The 20,788-nt window shown below is 47.6% G+C and overlaps 1 protein-coding gene across 1 annotated transcript in view; it reads right to left on the bottom strand.

Annotated features, from left to right (window-relative positions):
* Positions 1-20,540, bottom strand: part of APG10 (Aldolase-type TIM barrel family protein) — a 54,572-nt gene extending 34,032 nt beyond the window's left edge. The window contains exons 1-3 of the mRNA XM_086782218.1: positions 20,398-20,540; positions 20,242-20,300; positions 19,834-20,041 (exon numbers count right to left, since the gene is read on the bottom strand). Coding sequence (XP_086638344.1) covers positions 19,834-20,041; positions 20,242-20,300; positions 20,398-20,491 — 361 coding nt within the window. The 5' untranslated portion in view covers positions 20,492-20,540. The remainder of the gene's footprint in view (positions 1-19,833; positions 20,042-20,241; positions 20,301-20,397) is intronic.
* Positions 20,541-20,788: the final 248 nt, after the last annotated feature.

Consider the following 20,788-nt stretch of genomic DNA (forward strand, 5'->3'; position numbering starts at 1 on the left):
ACACAAAGTCCTTCGTACTGAGTTTCTATGTCCAAGTTCATATCCAAGTTCAAGTACTCTAACTTCCCATGAGTAATCTCCACAACTCCTACAACGTTATCGATGAAGAAAACAATGGAAAAGCTCTTTCTGGCAAGAAAACTGATCTAAAACCTGTTTTAATGGTTTTTGAGCGATAAAACCTCCAAAAAGAAGTTTTTAGGGTTTTTGGAGCAGTTTCGGTTCGTACATGTCCATACAGCTCCATACATGCGTCCGTATCGCCCATGCATATGCCTATACAAGTCTAGGGCTGACCATACATCTGAAAAGCAAGTTGGAGAAGGTGTTGATGGCGAAGAAGAAGCTCTCCATGATCATAATGATGCCCACACACTGTCAAATCCCCATAGGATCTCCTCGTAGAACGCTCCTAGTACAAGACTCGAAACCTGCAACTAAACCAAACAAACATGACGGATCTCCTCGTAGAACGCTCCTAGTACAAGACTCGAAACCTGCAAACAAACCAAACAAACATGACTGACCTCCCAACCTTGACAGACGTGGGCAAGTCCACAAGTCTTGGCTATCCCCACCGAGCCACAAGCTGAGCTAACTATATGGACGTACCGACCAATCTCTACCTCATGACGTCCCATACCGCCACGAAGCTACCCTTGTGGGCCTCGAGATTGCTGCCGGCCTCGACTGCATGAAGCAGGTGCACGTCTGCACTAGATCCAGGCTCCTGACCATAGAGCTCTCACAAAGACACGCGAGACTCTATATGACTAATGACTAACCTTGGCCACTCTTTTATAGGCTCTTGGCCGGTCATCGGGCGTCCACACTTGGACGTCCGCCCGTCCATACTTAGGTGCCCACCCGTTAGTCAATCCCTAACTCAGCTCGCCAATCAGCTTGCCTAGCTCCAAGCTTCCCCAACCTCGAAGCTAGTCTTGTGTGCGTGTAGCACACGGTAGATACACACTATGCACATGACATACTCCCCTTCCTCTAAGAGCTCACTCCTGAGCTCAATAAAAAGCTAGGGTAATCTCTCTGAAGAGTAGTCAATGTCTCCCATGTAGCGTCCTCCTCAACACGATCCTTCCACTTGATCTTATATTCCGTGATAAGCGTATTACGCAATCTTCTTTCACGAAATCCAAGAATCTTTTCAGGTTCGTGTGGAACAAATGTCATGTCCTCAACATCTATGATTTCTTGAGGAGTAACTAACTGGTCTGTTCCACCCAGTACTTCCTTAAGTCTACTGACATGAAATACAGGATGAACTTTCACATGAGAAGGTAAATCCAATTTATATGCAACTGAACCAATCCGTCGTGTAATACGAAATGGTCCACAATATCTAGGAGATAATTTCGGAGATCGACCTATCTGTAAAGTCTCGGAATCTTTCGGAACTGCAAATACACCATCGTTCCTTCAGAGAACTCTCTGGGTGAACGATGTCTATTAGAATAAAATCTGTCTCGGTCTTGAGCACTTCTAATAGATTCCTTCGCAACTTGTAACATTTCTTGCATATCTTGCAAAAAATTACGTGCTGCATCATGCTGAAGTCCTGAGAATCCCATTGTAACAGGTGATCTAGGTTGAAAACCATACATAAGCATGAAAGGACTAAAACCTGTACTCATATGCTTAGTACTGTTATATGCAAATTCTAACATAGGAAGATAATCCTCCCATGAACTTTGCCTTTTGGATACATATGCTCGAAACATATCCTCCAAAATCTGATTCACTCTTTCAGTCTAGCCATCAGATTGAGGATGATATGAGAAACTCAAATTCAAAGTTGTTTCCAACTTCTCAAAAACAAGTTTCCAAAAATCACTCGTAAACTTAGAGTCCCTATCACTGACTATGTCCTGCGGTAACCCGTACAGTCTAAACAATTGCTCGATAAACTGCCTTGCTAATTGCGTAGCTATTTTTGTCAAGCGATCTACCACAATCCAAATAGAATCGTGACCTTGATGTGTTCTTGGCAATCCGGTAATAAAATCCATGGAAATACTTTTCCATTTATTACCTGGGATTTGCAAAGGATGCAACAACCCAACCTGTCTAAAGCGTTCAGCTTTATTTGCTTGATAAACTTGACACTTGAGAACATAATCTTCTACATACCCTTTCATCTTTGGCCAATAAAAAGTGTGTTTCACTAATGATAATGTCCTGTGTATCCCAGGGTGTCCAACATAAGAGGCGTCGTGACACTCCTTAAGAATCTTGGACCTAATGTCCGAGATCTGTGGTACACAAATTTTGTCATTACAAAATAGTAAACCATTCCGAATCATCGAGTGGCCTCCTGCAACCTGAATGGTAGACTGCTCAGTCATTGAGTCTTGGTCAATCAATGATCTCCCGTCTTGGATCTTCTGCCAAAATGGACCAAAATAACTATCAGTCCTGCAAAGCCCTCTCAATGACTGAAATAAAACAGTAGAAATCTCAGTGAACGACAAAGTATTCACCTCTCTAATTCGACTAAGCGCATCTGCGACACTATTCATGGACCCTTTTCTATAACGAATCTCAAAATCAAAATCTTGCATTAATTCAATCCATCGAGCTTTCCTTCCTCTCAAATCATCCGCATCACACACATACTTGATTGACTGATGATCAGTCCAATACCACAAACTTGGAGCCATATAAATAATGTCTCCAAACCTTGAGAGCGTGAATCACAGCATAAAGCTCCTTCTCAAGGGTTGGCCAACGAGATTGAGTGTCGTCTAGCTTTTTACTTTCAAAAGCAACATGTCTACCATCTTGAAATAGAGCAGCCCCGATGGCATAGTCACTGGCATCAGTTTCAAGAACATAAGGCCGACTAGGATCGAGTAATGCTAAGATAGGTGCTTCCTTGACTTTATCTTTCAAAAGTTTGAAGGCCATATCCATATCGTTATTCCAAGTGATAGACTGATTTGACTTATGTCCACGACCTTTCAACAAGTCGGTCATCGGTAGTGTGAGCTGAGAGTACTCCCGCACAGATTTCTGAAGAAAAACAACAAAACCGAAAAAAGAACGAAGTTGTTTCACTGTTCGCGGTATAGGCCAAGCCAAAACCTTCTGAACTCGGTCATAGTCAATGCTCAATCCATCTCTAGTGATCTTGTGTCCCAAGTAAATGATGTTATGTCATGAAAAACTCACATTTACTTAATTTAGCATATAGTCGATTCTGTCTTAAAATAGTTAAGACAATTCGTGAGGTGTCTAACGTGATCCTCAAGAGTACGACTATATATCAAAATATCATCCAGGAACACATACTAACAGGGTGAGCACCAGGGATTAGGTCAATACGATGATCTACTGTCCTTTCAGGTGGTAAGTCCAATGGTAGTTCCTTAGGAAATACATCTTGAAACGAATCAAGTATCTTCTGTAATTCTTTGCTTTCAAATACACTTAATTCATTGACATCCATAGAAGGTATAAGAAATGAAAAAAGTGAAATCAATACACAATGGAAAGCTGTATACAAAGAAGAATCCATTATATTACCAAAATCAACTGTATTTACAAGAGGTCCCTGAGAGGGATGTATACAATCACCTAAGATACTATACTAGGTGTTCCTATGTTCAAAAGAAAAAATATGACTAGACCAATCTATCTGGACTTGAAGAGTCTTAAACCACTCAATCCCTAATAACAAGTCTACATGTTCTAGATGCATAATATAGCATTCCAGAGTATCTTTGTAGTCCTGAATCCGGATCGTAGCCACCTTTCGATCCCATACTTGCCGACCCGCAGGTAGGCATATCTCATAGGTATGATCGCTGGACGTTGTATCAAGACCCAATTTCTGCACAAGTTTGTAATTAACAAAGTTGTGTGAGCTGCCAAGGTCTAGAAGAATGTGGATTCTATGGCCATTCACTTCTACATAAACTCGGAGAAGATCATGCAAGCCAAAAACTTTAGAGTTGAACAGACAATCAGAACATGTACTAGGGCGAGAAAGTACAGTAACTGACGTACCTGTCAAAGACAACTGGTTAGCTGCCTTTGGCTTAGGTCCTGCGTTGGTCTTTACACCCTTTTGCTTCGGGCACTCGTTACGTATATGTCCTTTTTCTTCGCAGATGAAGCAACGTCCCTCCTTCTTGAGCTTCAAAGCCTTAAGGAGACATTTCTTCTTCGCTGGTGTCGAAGTTGAATTCTTCGAAGGTTGGTCCGAAGACTTTCCTTCAATCGTGCTAGCCATTGGTGCGGAGAACTTCCTTTTGTGCTTGTTCCCCTGCTCAGTAAACGGGTTTAGACTTGGAAGAGACCATTGTATCATCATAGATACGAGCGGAATGAATAGCCTCGTCCAAAGTTTTACATTTGTTGTTTTTAACATGTAAACGGTATGAGTCGGGTAAACCGGCTACGAAGAAACCCAAAAGAGTTGTGGAATCCATCTTTGTAGCTTTCATTTGCAAGTCCCTAAATTTCTGGAGATAGACCTCATAAGTGAGGTTCTGCGAGGTCATGGTCAAAGTAGTAAACCGGGCAAAAACATCATAGTCATCCTCCTTCTTGAGGAATTCTTTCTTGAAGGGCATTCGTCAGCGCTCGGAGGCGTTTGATTACACCTTTACACGGCTTTTTGGAGCCGAGGGCCCCCATGAGCCAGCTCCCATCCGAGTGCATGTAGTGATACCTCCGGCCCGCGGGGAGGAGGCACTAGACTCAGCGGTGGCCTTCTCATTCCCTCTTTGTGGACCCTGTGACCGGGAGTGGACTCTAGAGCTCGCTCTCAGCACGTTGAAGACTCAGGCAGTTGAGTTTTCTCATCACATGAGCGATTTGGAGGTTACAGATGTGATAGGCCGACTTTGGGAGTTGGCTCATTTTTTCTTGGATCCCGGGAGTGTGGATACATCCGGGATTCGGCATTTGGTCGTGCGCATAGTTGCAGATTTGGCACGCGACCCAGGATATGTGAGTATACACGAGGTTACTATGTCAGAGCAGGAGGCAGTCGCCATGGGTCACAGCCACTGGCGCCTGATCCGGGATTCTTGCAGCACACCGGGTGGGCAGACTCGCAGCCGTTCGGATGGGGACTACTCTCCATCCAAGCCGCTTGCGAAGGCTCGCCGCACGGCTGAGACAGCATCCACCTCAGTAGGACATCCATGAGGATCATCTCATGGAATGTTCAGGGCCTCGGCGGAGCACACTTTATACGTTATCGAGGTTGCTTGAGGCAGGAGCTACAGAGATGCCTGGTTGGTGGCAGCATAGACATTCTGATGATGCAGGAGCACCACTTGGGTGAGAGCAGGATCCGGAGATATGGTTCGGTGATGCCTGGTAGATGGGACACTTTCTGGTCTGCAGGGTTTGGTCCTTTGGGTGGACAGGGAGGAGTATGCATGGTTATTGCAGATGCATGGCGGCAGGCCATTGTGGATCGAGGGATCATTGTGCCTGGCAGAGCACAGTATGTCATTCTGAGGATGCATGATGAGCTATTGGGTGTGCTCAACATCTATGCGCCCAATCATGCTAGTGCCAGAGCAGAGTTTTGGACTCAGGTTACAGATGCATTGCCAGAGGCTGCACATTGGTGTGTTGGGGGAGACTTCAACATGCTTGAGGACCCGGCAGATAGGGTGGGAGGCAGTCATGTTACAGTGCACGGCACGGAGCTTGCAGCTTGGGACCGGTTTTGCATGTCACTGAGGATCACTGATGCATGGCAGCATGGGGCTTTCTCCCGGTCTCAGGACAGTCTTAGTTTCTCTCGGTCGGATCGCCGACAGGGAGGGACTAATCTATCTCGGATTGATCGCTTTTATGTGGGCGATTGGTTGGGGGAGCGAGGGGGCTCCGTCGGCATTCTTGCTGGCACCTCATTTTCAGATCATGCGCCGGTTATATTGACTTTGGAGGAGGGGACTCGGGAGCCCAGCTTGCAGTTGAGGATCCCAGAGCGGGTACTTGCAGACCCCAGTCTCGCTGAGGACATTGAGAGGATCTGGCAGGATAGTCAGTGCTCTGACCAGGATGCAGCGGGCCAGTGTGCCCAGGGACTCATTGATCTTAGCTCTTTTCTGCACGCTGCAGCTTTGACACGACTGGGAGAGATTCGCGAGCGGGAGCAACGGCTGAGACGTAGCCTTGCTTCGCTACAGCGCCTTCAAGAGCAGCAGCCAGCATGTGAGTGGGTGGCGTCCCAGCTGAGCCAGGCCCGCCAGGAGGTTAGAGAGGCAGAGGAGCAGAGACATGAGTTTTACTATCGTCGTCAGGCCTCTCAGTGGACGCAGCTTGGTGATAGAGTGACTGGGGAGTTTTTTGAGATCACTGGACCCCGTCATGCGCGAGCAGGGGTTCGCCAGCTTGGTAGACCGGATGGATCGATAGCTACTGAGCTCGGGGAGATCAGAGACATTGCCACAGCTTTTTATAGTGACTTGCTTTCAGCGGAGCCAGCCACTGAGGCTCGGGATGTATGCAGACAGACTGTGTGGGCCCATGTGCAGAGGAGGGTCACAGACCATATGCGCACAGTTTTAGGTGCGCCTCTGTCAGAGACTGAGCTTGCCGAGGCCTTGCGGGTCCTACCGCGACATAGTTGCCCAGGGGAGGACGGACTGACGCCGGCCTTCTTTATGCGCTACTGGGACCTTTTGGGGCCAGGCCTCCGCAGGGGCTTTCAGCATGTTTTGGACACTGGGGTGATGCCGCAGAGCTTTTCAGAGGGCTTGATCTATCTTATCCCCAAGGGGGAGGGAGTATCAGATGATATTCGGCATTGGAGGCCTATTACGATCCTCAATACTGTCTACAAGGTCTTGGCAAAGGCCTTGAGTTTGAGGATCCAGCCCTTCCTGGGGGAGTTGATTCATGCTACTCAGACAGGATTTGTCAAGGAGCGCAGTATCCTTGACAACATCTTTACTTTCTGGGAGGCGACGGCCCGAGCCAGGTTTCTGGGTGAGGACTTGGTCGTGATGCTTCTCGATTTTGAGAAGGCATACGATAGAGTCGATTGGGGATTCTTAGAGGGCACTATGCTACGCCTGGGCTTTGAGCCAGGATGGATCAGAGGGGTGGCAGCTTTGTATTCCACAGCTCGCAGCCAGGTGCTGATTGCAGGAGGTCGGGGGCCGAGTTTTGAGCTGACCAGATCAGTCCGTCAGGGGTGTCCTCTCGCTCCTTTCCTTTTTCTCTTCTTTGCGGAGGCTATGAGTATGTATTTGTCGGCAGAGGAGGTTGGTTTGAGAGGACTTCAGCTCCCAGTCCGGGGGGAGGATTTGCTTGATGCTGAGTTTGCAGACGACACGGGCCTATTTTTGCATGGCCAAGAGGCCAATCTTATTCGGGCAGAGCAGTCGCTCCAGGTTTTTAGTGCAGCTTCGGGAGCATTGATCAATTGGCGCAAGACAGTCGCCTTTTGGATCAGTAGTGCTCCCACTCCGGCATGGAGTCCGGACCCCGGTTTTAGATGGATTCCTCCCGGCACAGCAGTGCGGTATTTGGGATGCCAGATCGGCCTCGATTTGTCACCAGAGCAGCAGATTGCCCCGCTTCTTCTGAGCATTCGGAAGAAGCTATTGTATTGGAGTACAGCTCGACTATCCTTGGCTGGTAGGGTGGTGGTGGCAAATCAGGTGCTGTTAGCGACTATGTGGTACATTACGTCTTGCTGGATTTTCTCGAGCTCTTGCATCAGCCAGGTACAGAGGCTGATCAGGAACTTTCTGTGGTCTGGGCGGGACGGTCAGCCAGCTCGGGCAAAGGTTGCATGGGCAGTTATTACACTTCCGCTGGCTCAGGGCGGTTTGGGCATTATAGATCCAGTCGATCAGAGTAGAGCCTTATTGGGGAAGCTTATTGTTCGGGGGTTGCTTCCAGGCGCTGAGCCTTGGAAAGAGCTCCTCTTGCAGCGACTGCAGGCCCGGGCGCCTCCTGCAGGGGGTACTTGGGCACCAGAGATTCGCTGGATCTTCATAGAGATGAGGAGGACAGGCCTCAGTAGAGGATGGGAGGACAGATTTGCTTTGAGTATCCTGAGAGCTTGGGAGCTGTTGAGACCGGGGCTCTCTCAGCGGCCTCCTTCTTGTGTTGAGGAGCGGGCCAGGCAGCCGCTCATCTGGAGCCCAGCGGTTCGTACTGAGCAGGGTCATATGCTGGGTTCTCGGCCTCGTCTAGCCTGGGGACCTTTAGCGGCAGGCCCGGCTCGTAGTTTTGGAGACTGGCAGGCTTTCTGCAGTCTACCAGAGGAGACCCAGGTGGAGAGGCTGAGTCACTTCAGAGGGGGATTGATTATGAGGGATGATATTCAGGAGGCACTTTCAGAGGAGTGGTTCACACCTCTCGAGCCAGTGGCCCCACGATGGATGGGAGCCTTTACACAGTTGGAGATCCTGATTGCTGTCAGAGCTAGCACTGAGGATGGCAGATGCCTCTATTATGAGATTCAGGATGAGGGCAGACTCCAGAGAGTGGAGGTGGAGTCGCCTTTGGTTGCAGAGTGCACCTTTCAGAGGATTCGGGTAGTGGCTGCCGCTTCTCGGAAGTGGCATATTGACCCCGACCCTGCGGACGTGCTCCCGGATTGGCGCATCTGGGCATATGCAGCGCGCCCCTTGGCCCGGCTGCAGTGGGACCCCGGAGAGTACGAGTGGCATGATCCTTATGCATCCCTTGAGGCCACAGAGATCACATTTTTCCAGTATACTGTTAGGCTGGGACGGCATATCTTGACGGCGAGGAGGACGGTTTCTCCAGCGGCAGCGGGGCATTGGCGATTGCAGGGACTATCACAGGAGTTCCTGGAGGATTTCTGGGCTCGGCTCTGGGCTAGTCGACAGGCCCGCAGGATCTCGGCTTTTCAGTGGCTGGTCGCCCACAGGGGCTCAGCAGTTGGCACTTGGCTTGTTTACAGCGGTCTTCCGGCGGCCTGCGTCCGATGCGGCCACCCTATGGAGACACAGAGACATTGCCTGTGGGACTGCCCTCAGGCACAGCAGATTTGGCTGCGGATGCTGCGTATTCTGGCCCCCCTCTCTCCAGAGGGTATGTTTACGTGGGGTGCCGCTGCTTGGTCGACTTCGTCAGGGCCTGCTATGGGCTATGAGATGGAGCAGGGCAGTCAGGCCATCAGATTTATTAGGGGCCAGCCTCGCCTGGTTCCGGCACCGGATTTCTCGTCCGCCAGCTGGACACAGGAGAGGGATTTACGATGGGAGCTCCTCAGCAGCCTCACCATCTGGTTCACCTGGAGGGCCCGGTGCTTCACGGCCTTTGAGGGGAGATTGGAGCCACCAGCAGAGACTGTTCGGGGGATTTGGCAGGAGTTGATCCACACCCTGCGAGGACAGTACGACCGCATCCGGGGAGACTCGGATGAGGCGATCTTACGGCGCCAGGCCTTTCATACCACTTGGCGCTGCGGCCCGTTCTATACCCTACACACGGGATCCCCCCGTTGGCATTACAGGCCACCTGTTTGGCTTTTCCCCCCCCCCATTGTATGATTTAACCGCTCAGTCCTTTAGACTGATGCTTGTATTTTGCAGCACCTAGGGAGAGTCTCCCGGGCTGCCACGATGTATTCACTGCTCTTCTCTCTGGTAGGAGCAGGAGAGATCTCTTTTGTAGCCCTCCGGGCGGTTTTTTACATAACTAATGAAAGGATCTTTTCTCGGAAAAAAAAAAAAAAAATTCTTTCTTGAAGACGTCTTCGAACTGTGCCCAAGTCGTTGGTTTAGGGTTGAGTTCCTTCCACCAAAGCAAAGCTTTGCCTGAGAGGAAACCTGCTACTAATTGAATCTTTTTTCCATCGTCATATGAATGAAACTGAAAAATGGACTTGCCACTTATGTAGCCAATCTCCTTGGTACGCTGCTTTTGCTCGCCCCCAAACTGTTCCGGAGTAATATTGGGACCTAAAGCAGATGCCAAGGTATCCATACCCGAAAGAGTAGATAGGATAGCGGTCAACAAAGAGATGGAGTTTTGTAAAGCCTGCATCTGCATGGCGATTTGTGCTTGACGTTCCGAGGAAGAAGCTTCAAGAGCAACTTTAAACTCTTGGAAATCTGATTTTGAAACATAATCGTCGAAAGGATCGGCATCGGTGGCTTCCGTAGCCGCGGCATGTCTTCACGTTCGAGAAAGGGCTCCAACTTGGATTCTTGGGTCGACATCTTGAAGAGGGCAAGAGGAGAGAAAATATTTATCTTGCACAAGGAGAGTGCTAGAGAGCTTGAGAGCTTGAGAGATGTGTGGCAAGAAGCCCTCTTAAGGGGAATTTATAGGCTTCCCCAAAAGCTTACTTAGTTTTTTGCTTCTGTTTTTTTTTTGGTAATATATATATATATATTTTTTGCTTTTCTTTAAAAAAACACATAGGAAGCAAAACTTGGATTTTTAAAACCCCTTTCACTAAAGTGTGGGTTTTAAAAAAACCTTACGCATATGAAAACACCAAAAGCACGCGATTGTTTGTTTGTTTTGTTATTATATATATATATATATAATAACAAAACAAACAAACAATCGCGTGCTTTTGGTGTTTTCATATGCGTCTAAGGTTTATATATATATATATATATATATATATATATATATATATATATATATATATATATATATATAAAACAAAATAAACAAACAATCGCGTGCTTTTGGTGTTTTCATATGCGCCTAAGGTTTTTTTTAAACTATATATATATATATATATATATATAACAAAACAAACAAACAATCGCGTGTGGAGTTTTTTTTCATTAAAAAAAACAAAAGCTAAAATTATCGAAAGCTGTGCCACCCGTCGAATGCTTTTTTGCGATTTCCTGCAGCAACTCTAGCGCCGACTTCCAGCGCAGCTTTACGTGCCCGCCTGCGAGTGCCAACTGGAGTTTCCGCTTGTGTGCGCATACTTGCCCATCTGCGCGCCTGCATATACACGCATGCAAAAAACCTGCCCGACTGCACGTACAAGTTCGCCTGCCTACGTGCTCTTGCCCCCCCCCTCCCCAACTACCTGCAATACCACCTGCGTGTACCAGCACGCTTGCACACGATTGATGCAGATTTCATGCGGCTGGCATCTTCATTCAAGTAGGTTCCGCAGCCTTCAGGCGTCACATAGCCACGTAGTCTTGAACAACCTTCGCTAGCTCTCTCTCTCTCTCTCTCTCTCTCTCTCTCTCTCTCTCTCTCTCTCAAAAACAGCCGATTGGCTTCCACTTTTTTTCTCTCTAAAAACTATTCATACAGTTGAAGCACCTATAGCCCTTCTTCTTGCAAAGCAAACAACCCATACAAGACCTGCATGTGTGGAAGCAGCCAAGCAGGGCGATGGCCTTAGGTGGTAGCGTGTGGCTAGCATCAGGATGAGGCGCATCACCTTGGGATCGCAGGATCGCAGGAGTACATGGGCCGACTACAGGAGTATGAGGGCTGGCTGCAGGATTCGCATCTAGGTGCTACACACAAGTAGCGTATGGCTGGCAGTAGGACTCGTATCCAGGCGCTACTTGCAGATATCGTGTGGCTAAGCAGGATTCCTCAGGCGGAGAGCTTTATAGGTCTCCTTAGGCTATGTTTTGGAGACATCAAGGGCTTGCCCTCTTCCCTATGTGTGTGGGCGCACAATCACAAGTGTGTATATGTGCCGGTGGGCGCTCGTGCGTGCACGTGGGTTGTCGGAGGAGGTACTACTGCTCTCGGCTACTGTTGTGGCGGCTTTGTGTGGATTGTACGGGCGAGCAAGGCTACTGTTGATGCTCCTGCTCTGCTGTTGTACGACCGTACTGCTATTTTAAACCATGGGGTGCAGGCCCTATTGAAGAGATTGGGATACAGAGGATCAAGTCAAGATGCACAGGATGATGTTCTTGGAAGAGATGTGTTGTTACTCTTCGTCTTGGACTTATGTGTATTCAGGGATTGCTTGACACGTCCTCTATCTTTCTCTCTCTCGGTTTTGGCAACCATGCTTGGATGGTATATATGTCATGGAAATAGGACATTGGTTTTTCCAGAGGAAACAAGACTTTAGTATCGAGGAAACACGCCTATGGTTTATGGATACAGGTCTATGGTTTATCGGATACAGGTCTTTGGTTTCATGTGGAAAGCATGTCTCTGGATTCATGTGAACAGGTTGTAGTTTTCTCGAGGTTACATGCAAGCTGTGACTATAGGGAAGGACATATGGTTTGGTACAGCCCTACTGCTGTTTGGGAAAGGGTTTGAGGGATCCATGGTAGCGATGGAGAAGACCTTTTCAAGCAGGGAGGTGTTGTACAAGTGTGCCTTCTCTATGGAATGCTTTGCTGTAATAACGAGAGTTCTTTTTTTTTGAAGTCCTGGGTGAAAGCTTCGAGGGATCCTATTGGTAGAGGATTCTACAAGTTGTACCTTGTACTCACATTTGATCAAGTAAAGAAAACCGCAAGGGGCGCCACTGCATTTTGGGGCCAATCGGTGTCCTTGTACTATTTGCAGGAGCACTCTAGCTCCCCCTGTTTGATTCCTTTTTCAGGTCCCCATGGGAGATGAAGTGTTTTGTGTGCGAGTGTTTGTTTCACCACCCGTCAGATTTCTGAGGCCGGTTTCACACGCACACACACACACACACATAAGAGCATATATTCACACAAAGCCCTTCGTACTGAGTTTCTGTCAAACCTCCGGAGATGCAGGGCAGACTCAGCCATAATGAAGCCTAGCACTAAGAGAAGTAGCAAATAGAAAGAATTAGTCCAAAAATAAGTAGTTGATAGGATAAATGCACCGCTAAAGATAGAAAGAATAAGCACAATATCAACTGGCCGCAACTCGGCTTCACATTGTGAATCTGCATGTCCGCTAATACAGCTGAATTATATACCTAGATGAATCTAGGAACATGTCCAAATTCACCTTTTAGGAACGTGCATATTACATACTCATGGTAGTCAACCCACAAGACTATATAACTATCAACTACATTATGCATAGTATGGACTAGATACTACATCCCCACTAACATCATCAGTGCCCAATAGTGGGTGTAGAACTCTATATCAAGATATGCTCACACACGCACTCCACACACACACACACACACATACGAGCATATATTCACACAAAGCCCTTTGTACTGAGTTTCTGTCAAACCTCCAGAGAAGAGAGCTAGAGGCACAATCCCTTCCTCTTGAATCTGTCTTGATCGCAAGACGTCTATATATGTACTTCAAATACATTTGGACCAACCACTTGCTCATCAGCTCGAAATATATCTAAATAGTCCTTGAAGTACTTGTCTGGCATTCATTTCACATTCAATCGCAAAATTCTTGAATTCCAACAGGAACTTCCTAACCACTGTCTTTCCTCTTTTTCTCACAGAATGAAATACAATTTGTTATGGCTCTTCCACCCCTAGTGGATCCTTCAAAACAAGTTCCTCTAGGGATAGCCTTTACATGGTTTCAATAAAACGTCATGGAAAACATTATATATCTTCCAATGATCTGAAAGGTTCAACCGATGACATACTTGGTTGATCTTCTTGGTATCCTGAAACGTCCATATACCATCATTCCCTAACTTTGGCAATCCAAAGATAAAATCCATAGCAATATTCTCCAATAGAACATTCAATGGGTGCAATAATCCTACTGGTGTTTGTCGATCAAACTTGACCTTTTGACAAACCAAACATTCTCGAATCATGAAGTTAAATGTCCTTTTTCATAGTAGAGCAATAGAAGTAGCTCTCCAAAGCTTGAAGTGTAGTCAAGGTGTCTCTAGAATAACCAACATTGATCCTTTGCTAGCATAAAGTCCAATAGAGAGAGAGGGAAGGGATAAAAGAGAATAGGGATCTTTGCACAATACACCACATTGAGCAGGGAACAAGCCCCGCCTCCTTTCAGGAATTTATTCAGGAACAATCCATGGGTACATTGGCCAGGATCAATACAATCAATGAACACAAAACAAACATGTCAATGTAGAATATCCAAGTCGATGTCGATGTCGAGGCACAAGATCTCTGATGTCGAGCACACCACGAGGATACCCCACAAGTATCTCTCACCAAGCCAGTACCAAATCTAATATCCAAATTCAGTGAATCCAAGTCCAATGAATCTAAGTCCAAGTCCAAGTCCAAATCCAAGTCCAAGTCCAAGTCAAAGTCCAAGTCCAGATCCAAATCCAAGTCCAAGTTCCATAACCAAGTTCCATGTTCATGTCCAAGCTATGTCCAAGTTCCATGTTTATGTCTAAGTTTCATGCCCAAGCTTCATGTTCCATGTCCAAGCTCTATGCCCAAGTTCTCCATGTCCAAGCTCTATGTCCAAGTTCATATCCAAGTTCAAATCCAGGTTCAAGTAGTCCAAGTTCCCATGAGTAATCTCCACAACTCCCACAACGTTGTCAATGAAGAAAACCACGGAAAAGCTCTTTCTAGCAAGAAAAATGAAATAAAACCTGTTTTAATGGTTTTTTAGCAATAAAAACCTCCAAAAAGAAGTTTTTGGAGCAGTTTTAGGGTTTTTGAAATTTCGGTCCGTACAGCTCCATACACGCATCCCTATCGCCTATGCATATGCATATGCCCATACAAGTCTAGGGCTAACCGTACATCTGAAAAGCAAGTTGGAGAAGGTGTTGGTGGCGAAGAAGATGTCAGAATACGCAGCGGAGATGATGACCAGATCTGGGAACACGAGCAAAAGCAAAAACGCAGGCAGAAAAACAGCACAAGAGAGACAGAGATGTAGGCGTGTAACTCTGCTCTGATATACACAAGAAGATCCCGAATAATGATACAAATGAGGTATGGGGGCTGGGGTCCTATATATACCTCCCTAGAGGGCAAGCGGCCAGCATAAAGAAAAGCCCACGACTGATAAAAAGGTCCCACGACTGCATAAATGCAGTCGGCCAGCAAACTGGTGCCCACGACTGATGAAAACCAGTCGGCCAGCAGCAAGAGTGCCCACGACTGATAAACACCCTGTCGGCCAGCACTGTACTGCTCTTGGCACCCTCTGGCAACCCTCCCAAGCCTCAGAAAAAATGGAAAAAATAGGGGAAAAATACGAGGAGTGAGGAAAAATGATAAAACACCTGATAAGGGCGGGCACACCCACAACAAAGGCCCTGGTGTATATAAATAGAGAGGAGATGACTTCTAACACCCCCTCTCAGCTCCTGGCTGTGTAACCAACCACTGGGAGCTGGGGTGCCGCCTGAGCAAATCCTGAGAGTGACCTCGTGAAGAGGTCCACCGTACTGTCCTCCGTCGAACAAAACTCTAGCAAGATGTCATCAGCAACGATCTGTTCACGAACAAAGTACCTCTGGATGACCATGGGTTCCTCCAGTGGAAGCCCAAACCTGCCATGCAACCTCCTCCTGCTCCGTAAAACTACTCCTGGGCCATAAGTAGATCCCCTCGTGTCTGAATCTCCTCCCCAAACTGAGTCACTCCAACCGCGGAGTCGGACTCCATCCAACAATCCCCCTCCTGTGTACAAGAGTCCATGATCCTTCGCATGCCGCAGAAACCACAGGAAACGCAATCCTGCCTCCCAAAGAGACATCTGCAACCAAGAGCTCAACTGCCTCATCAGGAAGCTCCCGTCCAATCCGATGTCCATCAACCAGATCCATGAACAATACAGCTTCTGAATCACAGAGACATCACACTGCTCACAAGGATCAACACCTGTTACGGTGCACAAACAAGTCCTGGAAACCTTCTGAAGACCCACGCAAGGCCTTCTGAAACCTGTCAACCACCCCCTCTGAATCCGGAACCACAAAGCCTAGAGAAACCACCTCCTTCTGCAAGTAAACACCTGCCACCTGCCTGGCTTTCCGAAAGGTCCCTGTGGAAAGAACATCCTCAACTACCGGAAGTTCTATGTCCCGAACACGACGAGACATCAGAGCATACGTGACCTGTTCAGCTTCCTCTGACTCACGAACACATAAACTACCAACCTCAATACTGGAAAGTTCCTGCCAACTGCTGCCGTCTACTACTGGCAAGCTATCCACCACCTGGTCTCGGAAAGCCCGCACCTACAGCGTATCCACACTTAAGTGGCCATTACCAGACTGCCACTCATCACAACCCTGAGGACCTGGGAGAGAGAGTGCTGAAAGCTTGTAAACTCCATTCTCCACTCCGCCTTCCCAAACCACTTGGCCTGTTGCTTTGTCCCGGAGAGCAACAAAATGCTCATCAAACTCCACCCGTACGCCAGTCTTGCAAACCTGATGCACTGACAACAGATGAAAGCCAAGTGCCGGAACATACAACACCTGGGAGGAATGCTTCCCCCCTCTGCCAATCGGGAACTATCTCCATCCTGCCCTCACTGTGAACTGGGATAGTGGACGTATCCCCAGTAAGAATATGACCAAAACACCAGCAGAGATCCTGTAAACCGGAACGGGAAGGAGTCATGTGCCTGGAAGCACCACTATCGAGAATCCACTCCCGAGTATCCGTTGCGGAGAGTCCTCCAATCTCCTCCCTTCCTGAAGAAAATGAAGCATCGGTGTCCATCACCTCTAGGTGCACAAAAGCCGGAGTCTTCATGTTGCTGCTGAGAAATCTTTACCCTTCTCGGTCTTCCGCTTGGGACACTGCCTCCAGTAGTGGCCTTTCTCGCCACAATCATTACAGGTCCTCTCTGCCTTCAGCTTCTCGCGGTCAGCGTCGGACTTCTTCTCAGAAGACTTCTCCGATGAAGCCTTCCCTTTGCCCGAGTTACGGCCTTTCGACCGTTGGCCAGTTAAGGCCTCCGAACCTCCACCCTGAGGAGGGTTCGTGAATCGTTCCTCCTGGTCCAGGACCATGGACACAAGCTCCTCCCACGTGATGGTGCTGAGCCTGCCACCCACTGGTAATCAACGACGAGTAAAATGCTGAGTACGAAGAGGGCAAATGTGACAGCAACGTGATGGCCATGTCCTCCGACGATATCTCCTTCCCAGCCTGAAGAACTTCCTGCTGAAGAGCCTGCAGCTTGTTAATATGCTCCCGCATCGTCGATGACTTTGCAGGACTCATAACCCGCATCTGTACTTCCAAGGAAATCCTCTTCATGGGCGATACCCTGTTGTAAAGTGAGGCCAAATGCTGCCATACACCTCTGGCCAGCCTCATGTGCTTTACATGATTGATTACCTATGGTGTGCAGTTGAGGAAAATAAACGAACGGACCCTGGCGTTGACACCATCCCACATCTGTGTCTGGGCCTCCCGATCCTTTCGCGTTGACGGTAACTCCCCTTCCTCTACTTCCGGCCGTGGAATACCAACAACCACGAAATCGACGAGATCGTAGGACTCCAGAACGGATTCCATCATCACCTTCCATATGCCGTAGTTGCTCCCGTCCAACTGACGGTCCACCGGGAACGTGGGGAGTGTCGGGATCTTCACATGTCTCTCGGCCATCTCAAACAGATCTGCCATAGCGAGGATGTACTCTGAAAAGGGTGGGTGGGTGGGAACAAAGAAGAACTAAAACCTGCGGCTGTGGGTGGGAACAAAGAAGAACTAAAACCTGCAAGTGGCTGTCCAGCAAATCAGCCCGCCTTCCTCTTGCACCTTCTCTTCCCGATCAGCCCAAAACAGTCCCCCTCTTGCTCACACAAATCCCAAGAACTATCTAGAGCCTTGGCTCTGATACCATATCAGAATACGCAGCGAAGATGATGACCAGATCTGGGAACACAAGAGCAAAAGTAAAAACGCAGGCAGAAAAACAACACAAGAGAGAGAGAGAGAGATGTAGGCGTGTAACTCTGCTCTGATATAGACAAGAAGATCCCGAATAATGATACAAATGAGGTATGGGGGCTGGGGTCCTATATATACCTCCCTAGAGGGCAGTCGGCCGGCATAAAGAAAAGCCCACGACTGATAAAAAGGTCCCACGACTACATAAATGCAGTCGGCCAGCAAACTGGTGCCCACGACTGATGAAAACCAGTCGGCCAGCAGCAAGAGTGCCCACGACTGATAAACACCCAGTCGGCCAGCACTGTACTGCTCTTGGCACCCTCTGGCAGCCCTCCCAAGCCTCAAAAAAAATGAAAAAAATAGGAAAAAAATTACGGGGAGTGAGGAAAAATGATAAAACACCTGATAAGGGCGAGCACACCCACAACAAAGACCCTGGTGTATATAAATAGATAGGAGATGACTTCTAACAGAAGAAGCTCTCCATGATCATAATGATGCCCACACACACTCCACGAACTCCTTCAATCTTCAATGATCTTGTTCATGGTACTACAAGAGAAGTCCAATCCTTTATATACTTGTAAGAGACCTTGCTTTTTGCCAAAAAACTTTCATGCTTTTGCTTTACCTTTTTATGCTTTGCTTTTCTCTTTTTGCCTTTGCTTTTGCTCTTTTTACTTTTATTAATAAAATATTACTCAACTTTTGGTGCTTTGCTTTTCTCGCTTTAAGGCCTTGCTTTTTGGCCCTATAGCTGCTTTTTGAGAAAGCCCCTTTTAGCTTTTTGGTCCGGCTCAGTCTCCTCTTTCCAATGGTGCCCTTCGCTTGCGCTCAACCCTGTTTGACTTTTTGGTTTTTCCTGCTTTTTGACCAAGAATGGTGCTTTTTCTTAATCAAACCTTATGGACCCTATCCCCATGTCTTCTTCCACCTATCCAGTGTCCTGGCATGGATTTCATCATGTGAAAAGAGCTAGGAGGACCAAATAATTATAGAGCACCTAGAAAGATCACAGACATTCATCCCTTGGGATGTGGCTATTATCATGTCGAGTTTGATTCACCTACAGCTTTGGACAAAGTCATGCAATTGAGCCCCATCGCACTCCGTACGTTGCACGGCACACCTTTGCCAGGTGGTAGCATGGCTTCAACCTGGTGTCCGATCCCTTGGTTGGTGTCTCAGGCTTTCCTGTGACAGTCTGCTCTCCAGGTCTCAAGAAGGAATGCGTTCCGCATTCCTCTCCTCCCGTTGATAGGTGGCGCTCGAAAGAGTGATGGAATCTCCCCCACTGCCGCTTCGGTTCTTGTTCTTGCACGGCCAACGGGGATCCCATCCCTTCATATATGCATAGCCTCCCCGGAGTCAATGCCTCACTCCATTCTGCTCCCTAGTCTACGCCCCAAGCTCAAACCTTCCCTGGGGAAGCTAGGACACAAGCCTCCAAGTACCAGAGCACCAAGATGCATCCTTGATTGAGACCAGCACAAGAGTGGCAGACCACTGGCACGAGGCGGAACCACCGGCCAACCTCTAGGGCAAAGCGGCGCCAGTTGGTGCGCAGGCTAGCAGGAACCAGGAGGATATGGTTGTGTCAGGGAACCATTTTGAGCATTTATCTCAACAGCCCCTCGACGTTGATGCCCCCCCCCTCTCTCTCTCTCTCTCTCTCTCTCTCTCTCTCTCTCTCTCTCTCTCTCTCTCTCTCTCTCTCTCTCTCTCTCTCTCTCTCTAGAAACCGTTACCTCGTCGAGATCCCCCTCCAAGCTTTCAGGCTCCCAAGAGGCCAGCTGACCCTCCAGAGCCTGCAGTGGGTCCGGACTCTCAGCCCCTGCCCTCACCCCCCCACCCCACACGCCGGTGAACCCTTCTCCCGCCTTGTCCGGGACATGTCAGCCAGTGTGCCACCCCAGGAATGTCAGGATCACTAAATCTAGAGTGGAAGCTGAAGAATGCAGATGTGGTATGGTCTCTAACCACTACCTAAGGTTAACAAAGAAAGATGTGAAATAGCTCATGGCATACATCATGTTCCAAGAACCAACTCGAATAAATATCCTTTCAACGCAATAAGAACATGCCTGGAAAAGCATCCAATGCTTCAAGTGCAGCATTTTGGCTTTCCTCATCTGATCCAAGCATTATAACATGGCCGCCGAGAAGTCCATCTCTTTTGTAAAGTTGTGCAAATTCTGCCGGTGACTTCTCCGTCTCAAAGTTGGTGACGAGTGTTTCTGCCTTCCCAGGCTGATCAGATAGAGTAGATCCAACAATTTGTTTGACCTTCCCCTTAAAAAAAATATGAAGAGGTTCAGAAGAAGTGTTCCAACACCTAAACATCAGCATGGTAATGAATATGATATTTCCTTTTGCGTGTGTGTGTGTGTGTGTGTGTGGGGGGGGGGGGGGGGGGGTATATAACAAAGCCCACTATGATGATCAAACCCTAAGGAAGGTGGGGAGAATATTCACAATACATCTTGAGCTACCTTGTGTATATCGATACAAGGCCTAAACTGAATGGATTGTTGTCGTGAGGAGTTCGCATCTGCAATGTAAATCCCATAGAAATGCAATCAGCGCATGTGGAATGTCTGCACCAAACTATATAATAAAAGTTTAAGGGAAAGTTTAGAACTTCCTACCCGGACGAGGCGCGCTAGAATGAGTCGTAGTCGAGGTGGATGCGCGAAACAGCAGTTGAGTTGAACAAAAAGACGCTGATCGAACCACGTCCATCACCTGATGTTTGCAAACACAGAAAAATGGCCTTTAACAATTCTTGACAACAAATTTGTACGTCATCAATTTTTTGTTTATAATTAATTTATTGAATCTTCATTGTCGAAATTTTTATTAAAAAAACCCTTGGAAAAGATTTTTAATTGTTTGATTACGTTTTTATTCGTTAATTAGTACTTATAAGTAAAAATACACTTTGAAGTTTTACTGCGTAGGGCTTTCTTTTCATTTGTGTTAATAAAGATGGCAGCTATTAACATAAGGTCAATCAATAGTTTTTCAAAGATTTTTTGT

Source organism: Cibotium barometz, chromosome 44 (assembly GCF_041138505.1).
Source record: "Cibotium barometz isolate CiBa-2024 chromosome 44, ASM4113850v1, whole genome shotgun sequence".
Classification (NCBI taxonomy): Eukaryota; Viridiplantae; Streptophyta; class Polypodiopsida; order Cyatheales; family Cibotiaceae; genus Cibotium; species Cibotium barometz.